Source organism: Aptenodytes patagonicus, chromosome 5 (assembly GCF_965638725.1).
Source record: "Aptenodytes patagonicus chromosome 5, bAptPat1.pri.cur, whole genome shotgun sequence".
NCBI lineage: Eukaryota > Metazoa > Chordata > Aves > Sphenisciformes > Spheniscidae > Aptenodytes > Aptenodytes patagonicus.
Window position 1 is genome coordinate 37,127,052 of NC_134953.1, and position 21,144 is coordinate 37,148,195.

Sequence of the window (21,144 nt, forward strand, 5' to 3'; positions counted from 1 at the left end):
TTCATTGTAACTCAATTATGGAGAAGTTGTTCTCTCTCCTCCCCCCAAGAAAATATATTTCCATTTGCATCATCTCATAATTTCATATAACCTCCCGTGGAATTCTATTTCCCTTGTCAAATGTGATCAGCTTCCCTAGGAAAGTTATAGACTAGAGCTAGCAAAGTATTTATTCACAAAGCTTTCTGTAGTCTATGCCCCAGTAAAGATGATTTCAACATTTTAAATAATTCCATTATTGTTATATATGAAAAACCAGAAAGTACCTCATAAGTTTTGTACTACAATCAGTTTAGTTCTCACTGAGATCTCGTATGAAAGTCACCTGCTTTAGAAATAAAATGGCTTATTATAACCTGTTACATGCTAGAGATGTGTGGGGCAGCCAATCTTGGGAGGAAACTGCTTGCGGCAAAAACCAGACTGCTGTCATTTAGCTATGTCTAAAAGCAGATGTAGTACCTGCAGTGAATACCCGAGTACAACACAGGAAAGAATTGCAAAGCAAACTCCGTAGATACCAATGCTGCAAGGATATCGTAGCACACAGAACTCAAGCACAGTGGGAAACTGCTGTTCCAATGTGATATTATATCAAACAAAGTACTTACTGAGTTGTCTTCTGACATATCTGTAACTCTAATATAAAAAACAGTTTGTTTCTACTGTAGGCCAAGATGGCAAAAATCCCCTTTTACTCTTGCACACTGCTCTGTTGTCAGGACATCACCTAGTGCACCCTCAGCCCCAGGACACAATCAACTTTTCCTAGATCATTCTGACAGATATCTAGAAGATGTCCCCATGACAGAGAATCCACACTTTCTGTACACAAACTGCTCCAATGTTTTGCTATCATTAGTATTAAAACAAATGAAGCCTGTTACTTCTTGTCCTATCAATCTCAGTACAGGAGAGCAAGCCCCTTTCCCCAAAGCAGCTTTTAAGCCCCCTGTGTGGTATCCACCAGGATTGCTATCCCATTACTATCAGTTCAGTTAATAAAGTTGCCGATACAGAAATAGAGATGGAAACTTCACATATCCTTGTGCTTGGAGAGGCAACTCAAGCTAACTGTACTGCACACAGGCTCTACCTACACATTGATTCTCTCGCACACCACATTATGCTATTTAGCGACACTGGTGAGGCCAAAACTGTGAATCTGCTTTAATTATCTGAATTACAAAACACCAATACATCTTTTCCAATAAAACTTCACTATCTTTGCCCATAACTTAGCACTCTAAAAGCTTGGGCAAAACTGTTGTAGAAAGATGAAGACAAATCTTGAGGCCAATTAACAACTCCCAAACTTCAAGCTGATTTTCTGCAATTGTATGGACCTGTGCTCTCAGAAAAAAGTATATGGAATAGACAGCAATTACAGATACCCCCCACTGCTTTACATGCAATTACAGATAGCATTCTAGCAATTGAATGATTTTCTTTACAAATAGATCTGACAGTGAGAACTTTTTAATCTTCTTTGAATTTGTTCTTAACTCTACACTGCTTCGACACTCATTCTGCTATAGTACTGCAGCACATTCAGCTCATTGCCACGTGCAATACAAAAACAGGGCCAGGCTGCATTGTCAGAGTTAAGGTTTCTGAAAGAAGCACTAGCAACAAGATGCCTAGCTTCCAAACAAAAACTGAGTAGCATAGAATATATACATTTAATTTTGCAAATTACCCAAGCGTTATTTTGACAAGTGTGGTGAATTTATTAAGCCCCAATGAAATACGTCAGCAGATTAACCCCATTTTCCTTTTACATCTACTGTATTATTAGCATAAACCCAGTCAAATCAGTCCTGATTTATGATGCTTTAAGTGGGAGACTAAATCCATTATCCCACTCTCCCAGAAATAAACTATGATATATACCATTCTAAGTGACTTGATGGGGGGAAAAATATTCCATCTAGCCCAAATCTTTTGCAATTCAAACATGAAAGTCCATCCTACAGGGCTGTCTCTCCCAATTACTGCTACCACTTTCACCAAGGTCTGTTTCTTCAGGATAGGGGAAGAGAGAAACTCCGTTAGAACTTCTATAGAGAACAGACAAAAATGGCAGCCATCTATTTTGAGCAAAATATTACCTCAGCAAAACCAGTTCAAGATAAAATAGAAATAATCTCTTCTCGTAGGAGTGCCTCTCTCAAGAGGAAATATTCTCTTGTGTCTCCAATGAGCCACCAACAATCAACACAAAGAAATATTCCTCAGACCTACGGGCCACCCACAAGGGTGCTGCGATAAGATGCAAATGCAGAATTTCAAGTGTTTTAAGCCTGTTGTAGGTGCTACCCTTCAATCACTCAGCCTCTAAATACATTCCCAGGCTACCCAGGATTTCCTTACGACAGAGCTATGCCATATGCTATAAGCTACATGCTTATGACAGAGGATTCAGTCCTCAGTTTTTAGGCACATCTTTTCCCATAATTTCAATTAAGGTGTGATTTTCCTGTTTCACAGTTTAACTCTTAAAGAGGAACATCATAGGTGTGATTAACACATACACTAACATAGACAGACTTTTCAAAGAGTCCTGAATACAGTCTCAGTCAGTCGCAGAAATCTTGGGGAGTGGGGCTGCCATCTATGTCCAGAATAGCATAATCATTCCTTTACTTGCTCCCCATTTGTTAAAGACAGCTTCGTAAGATTTCCTGGATCAGACCACTCCTTTATCAGGTGACTACTACCGGTGAAACCTCTCCATGAAAACTCAGTCACTATTTGTGATATCTGCATTTGGAGAGACAACCAGCGCGACTTCAGGACTTAACTTCAGTCAGTCAGTTATGTCTCCATTTGGAGTGCTAGCACAACAGAGAGGTGAAAGGAAAACAGAGCTGAATAAAAGCTGAACAGATGGGACTTTGGCAAGAACGTCTCTGATCCCACACAAAACACAGATCTCTCCAAATTCTCTTTTAACCTACTTGTTGGCTCTATTTCTCTGCCTAACAAGGACTATGCTCACTCAAAAGTGTATTTTTTTGATGTATACCTTCTAATTCTGGAAGCAATCAACAGCTTTTACTTATCTAGGAACTTTTCAAGGCTAAAAAGGGGTTTGTTTTCTTTTCGGGGGGGATGCCAATTCCAACTACAACAACAAAAAGTCTTCTATCTAGAAGCTTACTGAGAAAATGTTTACATCAAACCAGCCTTTGGAAACATAATAAGGGGATTTTTTTTGTTCAAAGTATCTTTGAAAACTTGCATTTTAGAATAAGGCTGGAAGGACTTGGGGAGATCACCTTGTCCATCACTTGCCCCAGCAGGAATGGCCATGATGCTGTCATCCTTGACAGAAGTCTAGCTAATCTATTTCTAACTCACTTCCTGTGAAGTACGCTTCACTATCTCCTCCGGCAACCTATTACAGTGCTTAATTATTCCTAACATGAGAAGTTTAATCCAATTTAATCCTATTTAAGACCTCCTTCTTGTTTTACCCACCACTACAATGGAGAACAGATCTTCCCTCGTTTGCAGCAGCATTTTATATATCTGAAGGGTTTTATCACATCTTACTTCATCTTCTCTTAACTAAAGACTCCAAATCATTCCCCTAAGTCATCATTTCTAGATTCTGATTTCTCCTGATGTTGTCCTTCAGACAGTCTCTGATTATTTTGTATCTTTCTTTAACCACACTGCTCAATACTGGACAATATTCCTCTCCAGCCAATGCCTCATCAGTGCTGGACAGAGTAAAAGAATTATTACACGTCTTGGCAATGAACTACTTCATATGCCATGCCTTTTTCATAATAGCATGATAATGCTGACTGACATGCCCTGTACCATGCACAGACACATCATAGTCAAATTAACATACACTAACAGATCTATTTAAAGTATCCATTTTATCACGGTTTTTTCAATTTAATAACATTCATGCTATGCGTAAATAACTAGAAAGACAGTCTATGCTACAAATACATAAAAAATCTACTTTCTAAACACACTATTAAACCATATATAATATGTAAAACAGACATTCAGATTTCTTCTATAGTGACTACACTATAGTGTTTGTAGTTTGTATGGCTACCAGGTAGAAAACAGTGATTATGACACTGTGTACCACAAGTGCCACAAGAAGTCATAGAATCATTTAGGTTGGAAAAGACCTTTAAGATCATCAAGTCCAACCGTTAACCTAACACTGCCAAGTCCACCACTAAACCACGTCCCTAAGCGCCACATCTACACATCTTTTAAATACGTCCAGGGATGGTGACTCAACCACTTCCCTGGGCAGCCTGTTCCAATGCTTGACAACCCTTTCGGTGAAGAAATTTTTCCTAATATCCAATCTAAACCTCCCCTGGCACAACTTGAGGCCTTTTCCTCTTGTCCTGTTGGTTGTTACTTGGGAGAAGAGACCGACACCCACCTCGCTACAACCTCCTTTCAGGTAGTTGTAGAGAGCAATGAGGTCTCCCCTCAGCCTCCTTTTCTCTAGGCTAAACAGTCCCAGTTCCCTCAGCCGCTCCTCATAAGACTTGTTCTCCAGACCCTTCACCAGCCTCGTTGCCCTTCTCTGGACACGCTCCAGCACCTCAACGTCCTTCTTGTAGTGAGGGGCCCAAAACTGAACACAGTATTCGAGGTGCGGCCTCACCAGTGCTGAGTACAGGGGCACGATCGCTCCCCTAGTCCTGCTGGCCACGCTATTTCTGATACAGGCCAGGATGCCATTGGCCTTCTTGGCTGCCTGGGCACACTGCCGGCTCATGTTCAGCCGGCTGTCGACCAACACCCCCAGGTCCTTTTCCGCCAGGCACCGTTCCAGCCACTCTTCCCCAAGCCTGTAGCGTTGCATGGGGTTGTTGTGGCCGAAGTGCAGGACCTGGCACTTGGCCTTGTTGAACCTCATACAGTTGGCCTCGGCCCATTGATCCAGCCTGTGCAGATCCCTCTGCAGAGCCTTCCTACCCTCGAGCAGATCAACACTCCCGCCCAACTTGGTGTCGTCTGCAAACTTACTGAGGGTGCACTTGATCCCAGATCAATGATCCCAGATCATTGATAAAGGTATTAAACAGAACTGGCCCCAATACTGAGCCCTGGGGAACACCACTTGTGACCGTCCGCCAACTGGATTTAACTCCATTCACCACAACTCTTTGGGCCTGGCCACCCAGCCAGTTTTTTACCCAGCGAAGAGTCTGAAACACATAGGATATTTGGGTATTATGGCACATGCCCTAAGAAGATTTCCTGAGTCAGGCATGTCTACCTCCTCTGTTCAATACATCCTGGACCTGCTGAGCCAAATGTGCCATGCAGATCAATTGCACACATTCAATAAATGGAGGTATGCCAGCTCTGCTGTTCATGTGTGCAGCTCAGGAGCAGAGTGACCTCTTAGGAAATATTCATGGCATACAGCTTTGAAATCATCTCTCTTCAATTTTAATATACATAAATTTGAGAATTCACATAAGAACATGCAGAAATCAAATGGAAAAGAGAAGCAACTGTCAGTATAATAAAAGCTAATTCACTTACCATGCATTTTTCTATAGCTACCATGAAAATTGCTTTAACCAGTCGTAGCTGTAGGCTGAGAATGAAATACATTCTTTCTAAAGCTTAGTGGAAGAAGTAGGCATTAAACAAACACTTTGATTTTAAAAGTAAAGATAAGAAAATTGGAAATTAAAGTTCCCAAAGCAACTGGAACTCTGTCATATTTTATGTCTGTATTGAAGTGAAAAATGAAAGTACACATATGCACAAATGGAGAGAATTATAAGAACTGCCATGAAATAGTATATTTGTAATATTGTACACAGTACAATACTACAGCACAGTATTTCTTCAAGGGCAGGATTCATCAGATTTCTGTTTCACTTCCCTCCTGGAAATGCAGCATACCCCAAGAGAACTGAGAGCTGGATCCAGGAACACAAAGGATTATCTTGAAAAATTGAAAAAGTATGAGGACCTTTCATCTGACAGGTTTGAAATCAGGATTAGTACTGTTATGCTAGCCAAATCGACCACGGTTGTACACAGAGGAAAAAATTCTTCACAATTGGACCAGTTCTGATATTAATTAATGCCCTATTCATCTTAAAGTGCTGATCTTGATGAAAAGTGGCATCAATTATGACAGGAGCAGATGTTCTTTGTAACACTTTTACATACCTAACAGACATTATCATAACCAATTAACAAATACTTCAAAGCCAGGCTATTATACACACCTACAACAACTAGTGTTATCCAACATACTCATTTTGAAAAGGTGTAACTTGCAACTAGTAGACAAATACAACTATGCAGGGTGGACACAGGAGAGAGTTTAAGATGGGATGTTAGAAATAAAGCCAGTTTACAATCTGACTACAGCATTTAAAAATTCACTTACAATAAACAGATGCTCAGTGCCGTGTATAAAATTGAGATTTTGTACATGATAACCCACTATCATGTATTAAGCCCTGATGTCACAATTAACTAGGAGATTTCTGAAAGGACACCAAATGATACTGAATACTCTTTCAATATTCTGAAATCTTGATTTAGTAAATTCTCTCATTCTGATTTCTAATAAATTAATGATTTCAACCTGTATATATAAGAGGCCAGACTGTGATACAAAGCCTGGATTTGTGGGATTATTTAAGGACTAATAATATACTTGTCAATGAGAATGAATATATCTGTCTCTCACTGTTAATTCAGTAGTCAGTTGAAAATATTATTCGTTCAAAGCATCCATAATGCTTTAAAGGATAGTAACAGATCAGATACAATACCAAGATGATACATCAATCTTCAATTCTTATAATTTATTTGAACACAGAGATATACTACTATATCTGATGTAAGTAGATGCAACAAAAATGTGAAATAGCTATGGAATTGGTAAGACACTGACAATTAAAAGAGAAAAGGAATATTTAATGGTGACTAGTTTAAAGATCCCCATTCTATACTTCAAGTAAGATAATTTGGCAATAAGCACCCAGTAACATTAGGAATAAATATGCATATAGTTCTCTTGATGCTTAAACAAAACTAGTCTAAACAGCCTTTTCAATCTGAAGTATAGAGCTTTAACTTCTTGCGCATTCTACAGACACCACAAGCAACTGTTTAAACGTCAGCCAAAAAAAAAAAAAAAAAGGGAAAAACCAAGTAGGAAAGTTTTATGCTAAAATCTTTCTGCACAAAGACTTTCACTCAAAAAAAAAAAAAAAAAAAAAGAAAAGGATGTAAATTAAATGGAATTTCTGTTATTTCAGTGCAGATTTATGTGTAAACAAGCTGCCAGTTCCTTAGTTCAGACTACAAAGGCTGAACTATACTGGAGGCTCCAATTCCCCTTTTGGTGGCAATCAACATTAGATTTGTTATGAACAAAGCATTTTTGGATCCTTTTTCAGACATCTGGTAAAAAACTCTGTGCATACACTATTAACTGGTACATGAGAAAAGCACTTTACCCAAAAAAACAGAGGGATAATATTTTATAATGTAACAGTATCAGACTACTTTTATATTTGGCATGGCTACATGAATAGTATGGTAATTGTAGTACTGCATCTTTTCTAGGTAGGTCAGCATAAATACTTGGAATTATATTACAGTTGTCAAATCTGAAAATTAGGATTGCAGCTGGTAACAACCTCACTTTGCTAATTATGCATCTTGGTACAACCATCCACCTTATATTTATAGCAAATACTTCTACAAATAAATAAAGGAGACAAAACTACAGATTTCAACACAGAATACAGACTAATTGATTTAAAGACCCTGTAATGCCCTACAGTTACGATGTTTATATGATTAACAATCATGCTAGTATACAGTATTATAATACAGGCAATGGAGCAGTCTGCCTGCTTAGATGATGGAGGAGTCCATTTGTTTGACTGGAAAGTAATGCTGACTCTATCATCCAGGAAGTTAATAATGGCTTAAAGGTTAAAAACATCCTAAAAATTAGCTACCAGGTTGGCTGGTTTGTTTTGGCAATTACTCAACAAAAGTAAGTATCCTAGAGGTTTTGAATATGTCCTCAAATTACTGAGGAAAAAAATGGACATTATATGGGCACTTGACCTCTTGCCCACACAGATAACCATTTCCCTTCCCTGCCAGCCACAGCATCCGAGCAAGAATAAGGAGGGCCAGTCTTTGAGGCAGTCAGGACATTATTAGGTAAGGAGGAGAACATAAAGAGCCTCTCTCTCTCTGCGCCAGTGTCAGTGGCATTTGCTTACTGTTTCAGTAACACGCAATCCAAACATTCACTTCATGCCCCAGCTCTGGAGTCCCTGAGTGATGGCATTTTGCAATGTAAAGGTGGAACCATATGCTTGGGTTGGAGTTTTTCCCCCTAAAATGACAAGAAGAGATTGCTATCTTCAAAAGAAATGTAGAAATAAAAAGAAATACTGTCTCCCGAGACATGGAAAGCAACTCCCATCCAGTTTTATAGCACTTTAATATCACAATACATACAAGAAATGTTTGGGTAATTTGGATGAGACAGGGTTAACACTGGAGACGTTCTTTATTTTATCGTTGCACATTCTGTTTGAAATGGTGGTGCAATGCTGAGCAAGGGAAAAGATGGCTGGCAGGAGCAGTATGAGTCTTTTAATTATAAGAAGCCACATCCTGGCTGGGTCTTTATGTTAAACAATTTGCTGGTTAAGCAACCACCTGTTCCATCAAGTTGGAGTTGGCCCTGATTGAAGAAAAAAATGTAGAGAGGTAGCTGAGAAGTATTAATAATCCTCCAACACTGAAAAAAACAAATAAGGGACATACAGTTCCACCCATCGAAGCAGAAGATTCCACAAAATTCAGTAAACCCCACATTTTTTGTATATATTTTATATGTTAGAACAATCTACCGAACAGGCATATTCCCGATTACAAAATAAAATGAAGACAGATAAAAAGTTCTGCCAATCCTTATGTTACCACGTCCATATAATGGAGCTCTTACAAGCAAGTGAGGTGCTGTGCCACACAAGTACAAAGGGATGCCCAGTGAGAGAGCCACTAACAAGCAAAACTACATAGGAAGTAGTACTATGTTACCTCAGGTAAAGGAGAAAAGGAAATGAAAAAGCATCTGTCTGAATAGCTACCATGATGTTGCACAGAACTCAATATATTACGATCACAGCACAACAGGGAGATTGAAAAGGACCCCTGACTAAGGAGAACAACACTGGAGAGATATCTCAATAAATTACACTAAGCTTTTAAAAAAAAAAATAAAAACACAATACTTCTCAGGAAAACTGTTTCACTGATGGAGAGTTTTTCTCCAAAAGGGTGTTTTCAACAAGGAAATTAACAGATACTCGCTTGACAATGGCAAAGATTCCCATAAGTCTGAAAAGCTAGCATTAACGCTCTCAAATACTACTGCTCTCACTGCAGTAGTTTTTCCCAATCGGACAGCTAGACATGCTTAGCTTTTTAAAACCTTCTTCTTATGACATGCACATTTGTGTTGCTTTTCAGTGGAGATCCTGTCCCAGGAATATCATCATACTTCTCGTATTTTGGCTAAGTTGCAATTTCTTTACCTTCCTTTACTTATCCAAACGAGCTGTAAGCGTTAATGATTTCCTTGCACTAGCCATGAGATTTCTGCACAGCTCACTCTGGCTTTATTTCTAGGCTGTGAGCATCAGATGAATGTCCTTCAGACCTTGGGGGCAGCAGAGCAGTATCAGTGAAAGAAGTACAGTAAATGCATCACGAACAATCTGGTTTCTCACATGCAGTAAAAACACTACAGTCTAGAGACTATGTGTTTGCTGCAGGGAAGCAAAGAGGTGATATAAAGCAGTAGCACATGTTGCTCAAACATCTCCAGGTGCAGAAAGGAATAGAAAGGACAGGTAGATTAAGGATAGAGACTAGAATGCTTTAAGGATACTTTTTTGTTTATGTCTCCTCATCTTCTTTTAGTCAAACAACATGCGTGAAAGCACCACATACTAATCGAATAAAAACAGAACATAAAGAATCTCAGAAACTGAAAAACCCATTAGGCTGTGGGTATTGTTCTTATGGATTAAAACAGACCATGTCATGAAGAACAAATGAACATATCAACAATTTAATGCAAATCATCAGCCCAGCAATACAATAACTTCTCTGAATGGCAAAATAACAATTTTTACCCTTCTCATTTTTTGCTTGTTAAAGCTTTTCTTTCTAATCAAAAAAGATAGTGTGTCATTTATTCAAAGTGCATAACTATTTTTCAGAAAATTAATTCATAAGAGTGTTTTGAAAGCTGTACTGCAATTTTTACATTTACTCAATAAACTGAATGATAGCATGTACTGAAAAAGCTGGATATCTATGACGCTGAGTGGTGTATCTTACAGATACAACCTGAGTTTAAAATTAATTGTTCCTCCTTTCCTTGTTGCACTCTTGCCAAGTTGCCGCCTTATCTCCAGAGTAGGTTGCAACAGAATTTTTCCATCCCTTCTCTCAGTAACATCCAGACAACAGTAACACTGAATACAGTGGGTTTTATCATGTTGCTTTCTTACTTTCAAACCACAAGTTATTATTTCTATATAAGCCAATTTTAAGCTATCACTGTTACAAGACTTAAAAGACATTGCACGTAAATCTGCACTGAATAACACAGAGCAATGGAGAAAGAAAGTAATCCAACCCTGTTTGAGCTTGCTTATAAACAAAAGGCAATGGGGCTGGCAGTGTTACTAAGACACACGGACCTAATGTGACTTATATTGTTTCTGGGATTTGAGTTGGCAGCTCTGTACCACAGTGTGTAATGTGGAAGCTCCCTTAACAGCATTTTCATTGCACTGTAGGCTGAGAGATTTACTTCCTTGAGTAGAGTACCTTTGCTCAGTATTTTCAGATATCCAGAAGTCTAATCAGTGCATTTCACTGTACTGCCAAGGACACCATCTTCAGATATGAGATGTCTTTGATACCTCAGGGAAAACACTGATAGAGAAAATGCAAGATATTATTTTAACTGGAAGGAAAACTACCAAGGATTACCTTGTGTTGACAATAAAGCAGGAGCATTTTCTTGGGCAATCACTGCAGCATAAACCAATCTACACACCAGTTTGCTCTAAAGTAACTGCCTTCTCAAGCCAGCCTTCACTTACTACAGAAATTCATACATGTGAAATTAGTGCATTTGCCTTCAACAATCAATAATTTGGCTGTATCTTTCAAAAATCATGACGATTCAAATAATAATTTTATCACCTTTCTCTTCCAACAGAGTGCCAAACTAAGAGTTTCCACCAAGTCCTGAAACAGTCCTAGGAAAAAGTAACCTTTTCTGGGCAGCACTTTGCCTTCTCCAGATCCATTTCCTATCAGTGCCAGATCCAGAGTCAGATAAAGTCAAAGATTGTGGCTGCCCAGATGGCTCTGTGTAAGGCAAATTACAAGTGAGGACCTGCCTGTGTGGCTGGGACACAAAGCCACCGTGGAGGCACAAAATCTTCTTAATAGACTTCTAGGTGACCAAAGTCAGCTGCCTGATTTAGGAGCAGGTGCCACACATTCAGTGCATAAAGGAATGAACTATCTCAACAGCACCGAAATCTACATTAGCTTCCCTGTAACCAAATCCTTTCCTTGAACAATACTACTACTTTTGAATCCTCATGTGATTTATAAAATGTGTTGTCAACGTTCATGAGATTAGAGAAGTTTTGTCTGTACAACTGTAAAATCCATTGCTAGAAAACAAACATGCGATCCATTCCAGTTAACTCCACTAGCTTCAAGGTAAGAAGTCTTTCATAAAGAATTTGCCAATATAGATTTGAGAGACTGGCAGATTTCTGTACTAGCCATCTGTGTCTTTGGTTAGCTCAGCTGAATAGTTCTCTGTTCATCTATTTTTAATGTGCGAAGCACATTACCAAAAGGAACAAAATGATAAATAGCAAACTATTCTTTAAAAAGGCAGAAAATATCTGTCATATGAAGTTATATAAAATATTTCTCTTTATTCTAAAATCACCCTAAAGAAATTCTGCCCAAATATTTAAAAAATTGTTTTGTACGTTTAATTAGATGTTACCTGTGACATCAGATTGTGAAATTTGGTCAGATTTTCAGCCCATCTGGTGTGCATATTAAAGCATGCAAATCCAGATTTTGAAAAAGTTGTACTAGAAATTAATTATGTTTTGGTCATTCTCATGCAAATTCTTGTTATGAAAGTTTTACACAAAGGTTTTCAAAGAAGATGGATTTAGAGAGGGGGTTTATAAGAGATAAAGTTAGCCAAAACAATTCTCTGTGGAATCACACAGTAGTCTCTCAAAAGATATAGGCTCATCAAGCACCTATACTGGCCCTTCTTCAGGTCTATTCAGATTCTTTGGATGAAATGTAGTGCTGTCAGTACATGTAACCAGTGTTGTAAGCAAACATCTATCTTCCATTCCTGCAGTGTTCAGCACCACTTAATCCAGCTTCCAGGTCCAAACACCACTTAGCACAGCTGATGGATTCCCTGATGGTCAAATTAGGATGGTTCTGAGTCCACAAATAACACTGAACTGCAGCACCCCAGGAACTTACAGGTGAAAAAACTAAGGAAGACGACTTAGAGTTGCCATCTCTGGTTCAGGTGCATTAGCATCCATGTTAGTGCCATTTAAGCTCATACATCCTTCAGCCAATGAGGCCTTGAATCTGCTGTGTGACTTCTAAAATCAGACCCGTAAACATTACTTTGAACATGCAGTACTTTCACAGGGAAGAGTCCAATGCATGCCAGCATCCTCTAATTCAAAAGCAGTTTTTCAGAAGTGATCTCGTATTGCCTAGGATTGTAGAACCACAAGAGCACTCCATGGTGACTAAACAAATGGAGGAAAATCGTATTCTTCCTTCACTGACAAAACACTACTTGAGCTGTGAATCAAAGTCAAGCAAATGCAAGTAAGCTGTTACCATTCTATTGTCAGCAATCCCATACAAGAGAACAGCACTCCAATGAAGTGACACATACTCATTGACCTTTTTGTTTCTTTATGGCTAATAAATATTAAAACAGAAATTTATGATTACATAAAGCCACATTACTCATAACATCTTTTGCCTTAAAACTCCTAATACTATATAGAATAGGTGGCATCAGAGCCCTTCATACAAGACAAGTCAAAGTCTGTACCTACTTTTTATCACTATACTTCAAAAGAGAGAAGCCAGAAATGCCTGAGGAAATTGAAAGGAAGAAAAAGGAGATCCACGCATACCATATACCAGACAATGGTTTGCTGAAGCAGCCAGATGATAAAGAAGAACTGACATAGTGATTATCTATATTCTTTCATGACAACTTAATTAAGTCCTTTAATTAGTAACAGCCACTAAGCATGGCATTACTACTATTAGTAACTCAATCCATTGTTGCTAGATTGCCTTTTGTGTCTGAATCTGATGTCTCAGACGCGATGTGACAGTACTTTGCGAACACCATCATGCTAATGGCATAATCTGGCCTCAGCAAAGGAACCAGTCCTTGGAATTATTCTCAAGGTACTCAGAACTGGTCAAAAACACATGGATGGATTTTCCCATCAGAAAACTCCAATTAATGAAATGTTTTTTTTTTTAAAAAAAAAAAAAAAAAAAAGGAAAATCTATCCACAATATTTCACTAAAAATTCTGGAACATTTGGATTAGACCAAAATGTTCTCAATTATGATTTTGATATGCTGTTGCCATTTTTAAACTCTAATTAACTTCTCAAAAATCAATTTTGATAATTCGTATTGTTGCAACTTTAATTATTAATACAGCGTGCAACAAAAACAGTTAGAACAAAATATTCTAATTCAAAATGAAAATGCTTGAGTGCTGTGAAAAACTTCAGAAGTCCTAAATTATTTTTCATTCTAATTCACTGTGTACCCAAAATCTCTCAGTTTTTTTAATTTCCGCCTATGTGGAAGTTCATATTCTATCATCAGGAGCTGCCTAGAGCTAGTGCAGGTAGAGCATGCAGGCTTCAGAATGTACATTTCTCAACATTTTGAAAAGCAGCACTATTTTATTATCTTTAACATGCACACACCCATTAATATGGATGGCTCACACGTCATCTTCATATTTCTCAAATACAACAGGTAATTTCCTTTATTACCAGCACAATCTTCCCACTCTTATCCCTGCTATCGCTCCCACCTGCAGGCAGTAAATACTGACACTAGGCCAAGCAGACTGATGAACATGTAGTATACCTGTATTTAATTTTTCCTTGCACACAGCTGGGCTGGTTTACTACGCCTAGCTCTTGAGCCCTCTGAGTTTGTCTTGTTTTCCACAGAGTTTTCTCACTTGTTCTAACAGCAAATAAGCTATATGAACAGAAACACATCTTCTCTTGTAAATTCTGTGGAAGTTTCCATATAGAATTACATAAATGGAATATATTTATTACATTTTCTGTAATATTTTCACTTGTTTCAAAAATATTCAGGCTCCATTCTTTTCCTCCAGGCCAGACCTGTTAGAAGTGCTGGCAGTGCTGCTCATCACCCACTTTGTGTGTTCCTTTAAACTGATGTTGGCCTTCTGCTATGTATGTGGGGTTTTTAATACTGTTTAACATCTCAGGTTGCATGTCCTGAAGAGAACCATCCTCTGCCTACCCACAATACCAAAAATAGTACAAGCTGCTGCTTTTATCACAGCAACATGACTCCATTTTGATCTAAAGAAAACATGCGAGCTAACCAAAATAGCTATGCAGTAAGTATGTATTCATGTCTCTTTCCACAGTTAATATAAGAAAGTAAACGTATTTGCATGACTGGATACTAGAAAAGATCAAAGTGACTGGGTTTAACTGGCTGGCTCTAAATAAATATCCTAAACAGTTTTCATTTTCCTCACTACTTGAGGATTTCTTTAAAGGGGAAATGCACTTTACCTGCACAAATCTGAAAGGAATATCACTGGTATCAACAGGAGGATGGGGTTTTAAGGTCCACTTGTCAAAAAAGCCACGAAGGGGAATAACAACCCAGATACAGACTGAGAGAGGTTCTTTTTTATATTAGTCCTATTCAAGTTCCTGTATCACGAGGGCTATAAAGGAGTCAGCTGTACAGAGATAACAGAGCAGCCTCCTAATGGCTTTTGGTAACTACCACACTGGGCTGAGAAGATGAGTCACCTGGATATCTAAAACTCTAAATTCCACTCCCAATTCTATGAACCATGCAAACCAGCAATTAAGGTCATCTTTAATGAACCAAAAAGGTCTACGACAACTTTTCCAGGATTTTTTTTTTAAACTGCTCTAGTCTGCTTTAGTCCTATGCCTGCACACCTCTAACTCTGTCACAGTGTATTGTCTATGGTCCCTTGCTTACTGTAATTTTCCTGAAAATCTGCCACAGTAACTAACTAGTGCAGCATTTAAGAGTGAAAAGGATGATGAACAGCCTGGCTATCAATAAACTGCCACTTTATGCTTTGAATGTTTGGCCTGGATTTTAAAAGAATTAATAGTAAATTGGCCAAATAATGCTTTCCCCTGCCCTGCAAAATTTGTAGTCCTACATTGAAGAATTGTTTAATTATGGGCAGATATACAAACATCCAGCCTGAGTGCCACACAAATATCTTAAGAGCAGTGCAACTGATGCACATGATATAAATATTTTAGCAAGTGCAAATATTAATACTTCTTGTCAATAGAAATAATCTAGCATATACTACTTCGGAACGTAACAGAGCTTTTTCTCTCTAGAATTATACAGTGATAAAACATAATATGAAGGCCACCTACACACACTCACAGAGGGAAAGAAGTTTAAAACAAGAAAATTATTTCATTAGCATAAATATTAAACAAAATATATAAAGGATGTCTTGGTTCAGGAAAAGAAATGCTATATCATTACTACTGTCACATCACAAAACAACAATTTTATATTTGTCAGGTAAACACAGTGAACTTATTAAGAACCTTTCCTGAGAACTGAAAGAACCATATATCCCATGCTCCCCATCCATGAGATATATAAATTATATTAACCCCTGCTCTTGCTTTTCAAGCTGCATCTGGTATTAGCCTTCTGTAATAATATCATTCGTTTTTTAACAAAGATCTTTCTTTAATTTACTTAAATAATTATGCAGAGCTTATTCACTAATGTAATCGGAAATACTTCACTCAGATGAGTTTTATGAAATTACACTATTTTCTAGAAATAAACAAAACACTGCTCATTGCATGGTAAATTCCAAGAACTGAGTCTGTTAAAGCAGTATTTTATTTGAACATTAAATGTAAATTTCCCTTTTTTTTCTTTTAGATGTATTAGTCTCCATTAATTTTATAAGCTTCCAGTTAGAAATTTGACTTTTGGTTTAAATTCTTCTGTGTTTTGAGTTGTTTCTCCCAATATCCTTCAGGAAGTCTCTTCTCTCAGGGTGAACATGTCAATTCTCCTACCACTAACAAAGAAAGAGGACTTCATTCCAGGAGAGCCTCTGCCAAAACTGCACTAGCATTTTGGCATCATTCAAAAGGTTTTTTAAGATACATGAAAATGCCCTTGTTCAAACAATTAGAAAAGAGCAATACACTAGTTATTTAACTAAAGTGTAAAGGTAACTATATGGAGAATTGATATTTTGCCTATATTTTAGTTATTCTTTGAATAGACAGATGATGATCCAATTCTTTCCACTCCTCACTTGTACTCTTTGAGCAACACAAACCACCTCACAGAACAAGGACTCCTACTCCCTAACTGTTGTTTTGTGACTGTGTACACCCAAGTTAACCCCCCCTCAACCTGTCTGCCTCCACGCTCCATTCTGTCATGTCCTGGCATTGCCTGAGTTTCAGCGTAACACTCACTGTAAGACACAGTTGCAAATTACCACTGATAGCACTAACCTGCCTCTAGCTGAGCCAGGAGCTCCCAGCTCTTGCTTCCTCAGCAAAGCTAAGTGTACTTCAGAGCAACAACAATAGAAACAAAAAAACTAGCCTTTTATCAGCTTGGTGGGGAGAGGGAACAAGAAAGGAAGGATGGGAGAAGAATACCTGGAATTCTGTGCAGCAAGTACTAAGTTTTTCAATGAGAACAGATGCATTTTACAGTGCAAAATAGATTTTAAAAATTAAATACTTCCCACAATAAACAAACCATTTAACCTTCAACAAATCATTCAATCCCAAGGGAATCTGTCTATGTCTTCCAACTAATTTAAAGATCTACATGCAAAACTCAGCATGTAGAACACACTTGGATTTCAGTCAGGTACTTCAAGGGACTTTGGGACCACAAAAATCAGCAAATGGATTAAAGCAGTCTCAGCATAGGTTTTCCATCTCTGACAGGTATGTCTGGATTAGTCATTGAAATTATATTACTCATATCATAAGCTGATGCAAGCTATGAATGTAAGTTAGATTTTTTAATTTTATTTATTAATTTGTTTGAGAACACTGTGCACAAGAGGACACCACTCCATGGAAACCGGTTGTTTAAAATGTAAAAAGAGGAATTTATATTGCAACACACTTGAGAATGAAATAAAAAACACACTTAACATTCTCATTCTTCATAAGTAGTTTCCTACATCCAAAGAGACATTTTCATGATATGCTTTTTAAATGAATCCACACATGCCATATATATTTAGGTATGCTTTGGCCAACCTCAAGCACTGATCAGCATTGCCTCACAAAATAATGCAGCAGTACAAGGAGGTATCAGAGAAGGGTAAGGTAAGGCTGAGTTGGGGGTTTTATTGGGGTTTTTTTAACCTTTCTTACACACTTCCTAAGGCTCCTGGGACTTGAGATTTCATTACATAGGAATATTCCTGATAACATATCACTGACCATCAGATGCCTCAATATTACTGAAAGTCAGCTGAGAGAGCTGTAATAGCAATCACACTCATCAGAACAATCTAACAGCAGACCTCCTGCACCAGCTGAAGAACATCTTGACCAATACAAGCTAAGCTAATAAAATTAAGCATGGCTGCATCTGCATGAAAGGTTTTCCCAGCACACCTGTGTTGCTGAGAGTGTGTGATGACTTTTCAGTTACAAGACCACCGTGGGCAGGTTTCTGTCGGCTATAGATGTGACTGGAAAACCTCTTCTCCAGAAATGTCAGAAGAGGATTGAAAGCATCAGGTTTCTGTTGTTGGTTTTTAAATTGGTACCCCAATTTAATCTCAAGCTATCAGTAACGTAGAATTCAAACAAAATACATCAAGTTTGTCTTCAACTCAGTTTTTTACACACAAAATTTTGAGAGAGAAAAATTCAAACTAGCAGAGTAAATAAGGCCTCCTCCTTGGTCTCAGAGAGAGCGCAAGTTCTTTTCCCTTCAGATCTGTAAATCTTTTGGCCCGGTATCTCTTGGCCCATACAACTCCAATTTATACAAACACTGGATTAATTACGTGGATGTCTCATCAGATCATTCTAGTAGTCTAGTCACAACTGCATGCAACAGTTGGCAGTATCAGACTTTGGACATTATGAAACACACAATCACAGTCAGGAGGACTGTTTAAATATCAAGGGCTGAAAGCTAATGCTCAAAATTTAAAACTGCAGTGGATGGTTTCACTGTGCATTTGTCTCAGCACAGCCAGGCTTTCCTGTCTCCTTTCCTGGAATCAAGAAAGCATATTTTCGAATATGACACTTAAGGAAAGAGAGCATTAGGGCACCTTACTGAAAAGTAGCCAAAGAGATACAGTAGAATACAAAGAAAAGCAAAGGTGAATGAGATAATAGACTAATGGCAGACAACAATAATATAACTGGAAGATGGAGAGGTTACACAAATGATTAATACGGTTCATAATAAGAAGGATGCTTCCTCTTAAAGTCAGATATAGAGGGAAAACAATAAAACAAGAGAAGTAAGAAAGAAGAGGTTAACAGTTGGGAGATAACAGAGAGAGAAAGGGCAAAACGGAAGAAGGAAGACTTCTATATCACCAGTATTATTGTTTCCTGATATTTCCTAAAGCCCCTACTATTGGAACTTTAAGAACTTCAGCTTTCACTAAAGTTAGAACCTAGTCTTCATAGTTAGATAGAAAAGGTGTATAATATTCCCCTACTGCTCACACACCAAAAAGTAAACAAGAAGCTAAAGATCACATCAACAAAAATACCCTCCTTTCCTTAAGGTTAGGCTCATGACTTCTTCGGAGTCTGACTAGTGGATCTGAATACTCAGAGTAGGTAACTTCTGGTTTATTCAGTGTTATTTATTTTGCTGCTGTTTTATGTCTCTGTAAAAAAGCCTGATGAAACGTAATGAGATTGCCTGTTATAGCACTTAGGGGATATTAAAATTGCTTGTTACATTAAAATAATTAGAGAAGGATAAAGAAAATAAGATCATATTAATCACACTCTACACAAGCCTATCCAATATATCAGAATCTAACCTTTGAGGAATAGAGTCCTCAAAAAAACCTACTTACAGCCCTATGATGGGCCAAAAAGTTCAACTATCAACCAAAACAATCACACTTAATTAAAATCTGTAAAAATAACTGCAGTCTGTGCTGTAACTGATTAGATATTAGATACAGCCACTCTTCAGCGATTTTTGTTCATTAAGAGGAATACCACAGAATACCATGCACAGACCTTACTCTGCACAGAGCTCTTCTAAACAAAAAGTCTTCCCTTCGGTTTCTGCAAGACATTCTGCATGACCAGGCCCTAGGGTATTTAACTAAACAAGGCACTCTAATGTTTAACTAAGCCTGGCTTGGACAAGTTTTTCTAAACTTAACTGTAATACATTGTTTCTTCAACTTTATGATACAATAGGGGTTTTTTTAAGGGAGACAGACCTCCCCTAAATATGAAAAAAATCCATAACATAAATAAAACTAATCTCATGGGTTCCTTTCATTCAGCTCCTTTTCCTTCTAAATATCGATAAAGTCTAGTTTTCTTTTTAGTATTCTAAGACTTGCAGAGGAGAAGGGAAGGAGCTGTACTGACCTCTTTTAGGGCTCGTCCACATAACTTAAAAGTGTATGCATACAATATATACACATCTACCCACATATGTGTGGCTTACAAACATACTGTCTTTGACACATCTCTACAAATACAGTATTTACTTTTCAAAGGTGTCTTTTTTCATGTGCTTTTTATTCATGCAAATTCTTCATATTTTAAGATTATCTATTGATTGCTAAATAATGAATTAGAACTAAGATACAGTATGATGGTCAGGTTCTCCAAGCTGCAACAAACTTTACTAAGACAAAAATAGCTAGCTTTTTCTATATGTCACAACTGCTTGCTATCTAATACTTTGAACTGAATCCATCATTTATCCAGCTTCTAAATTAAAAGCTTTATCTGTGTTGATTTACTTTTAGTCCCACAAATTTCAGAGCTGTCTTTTTTAAATGATACTTCAGTAATTATGCCTTCAGAACCTATCAATAAACACCAAGTTTTGTATACAAATGAAAAACAAATCAGAAAACTATAAAGGTTAGTGCTCAAGAGATATGGATCTAATTGTAATAACTTTTTTAGAAATACTTTAGGGCAATATACACCTTATTATTAAATATTATGAAGCATATTTCAAAGAATGCATTAACTGAAAGGATGAATTTTTACTCATAATCATACACTGTCATACCTACTTCCCTAATTCAATTTCCTACATTAGAACTTGAAGGACTTATTTAAAAAAAAAAAAAAAATCCAAAACTGCAGGCTGTTAAAGGAAAAAAAAAAAACAAACACAAAAAAAACAGCCCAAACCAAACCAAACGAACCCACACACACAAACAAATTAAAAAACAAATCAAAAAGGCAGAGTAGATATTTACCTTGTCAGGCAGAACAGTATTTATAACTTGTTCATTTTTTAACATTAATAGCTAACATGAATGTCTAACTAAAATAAAATATAATACATACTGCTTTCAAAGCCAAGCAAGCAATTAAAGCTAATCAAGTCACAAATTGTTCTCATCCCACAAATATCTCATTCTTTGCAGGAAGGAAAGATGTTAAGCAAATGTCACCCTGTTCAAATTTTGAGAAAACTAATAAC

The 21,144-nt window shown here is 37.5% G+C and overlaps 2 protein-coding genes across 7 annotated transcripts in view; one reads left to right on the plus strand and one right to left on the minus strand.

The window, feature by feature from the left end:
• Positions 1 to 21,144, minus strand: part of CTNNA3 (catenin alpha 3) — a 582,319-nt gene that overhangs the window by 373,792 nt on the left and 187,383 nt on the right. Inside the window, exons 1-2 of one of the 5 annotated variants that reach the window (XM_076339358.1) lie at positions 19,704 to 19,732; positions 8,274 to 8,389 (exon numbers count right to left, since the gene is read on the minus strand). The exons of 3 other annotated variants lie outside the window; for them this stretch is intronic. In XM_076339358.1, the coding sequence (XP_076195473.1) occupies positions 8,274 to 8,300 (27 nt within the window). In that variant the 5' untranslated portion in view covers positions 8,301 to 8,389; positions 19,704 to 19,732. Of the gene's footprint in view, positions 1 to 8,273; positions 8,390 to 19,703; positions 19,733 to 21,144 lie in introns of those variants that run through there. One more of the 5 variants, XM_076339359.1, reaches the window with a different exon arrangement.
• The window catches only part of LRRTM3 (leucine rich repeat transmembrane neuronal 3), a 90,716-nt gene that overhangs the window by 58,910 nt on the left and 10,662 nt on the right, over positions 1 to 21,144 (plus strand). The gene's annotated exons all lie outside the window — the stretch shown is intronic.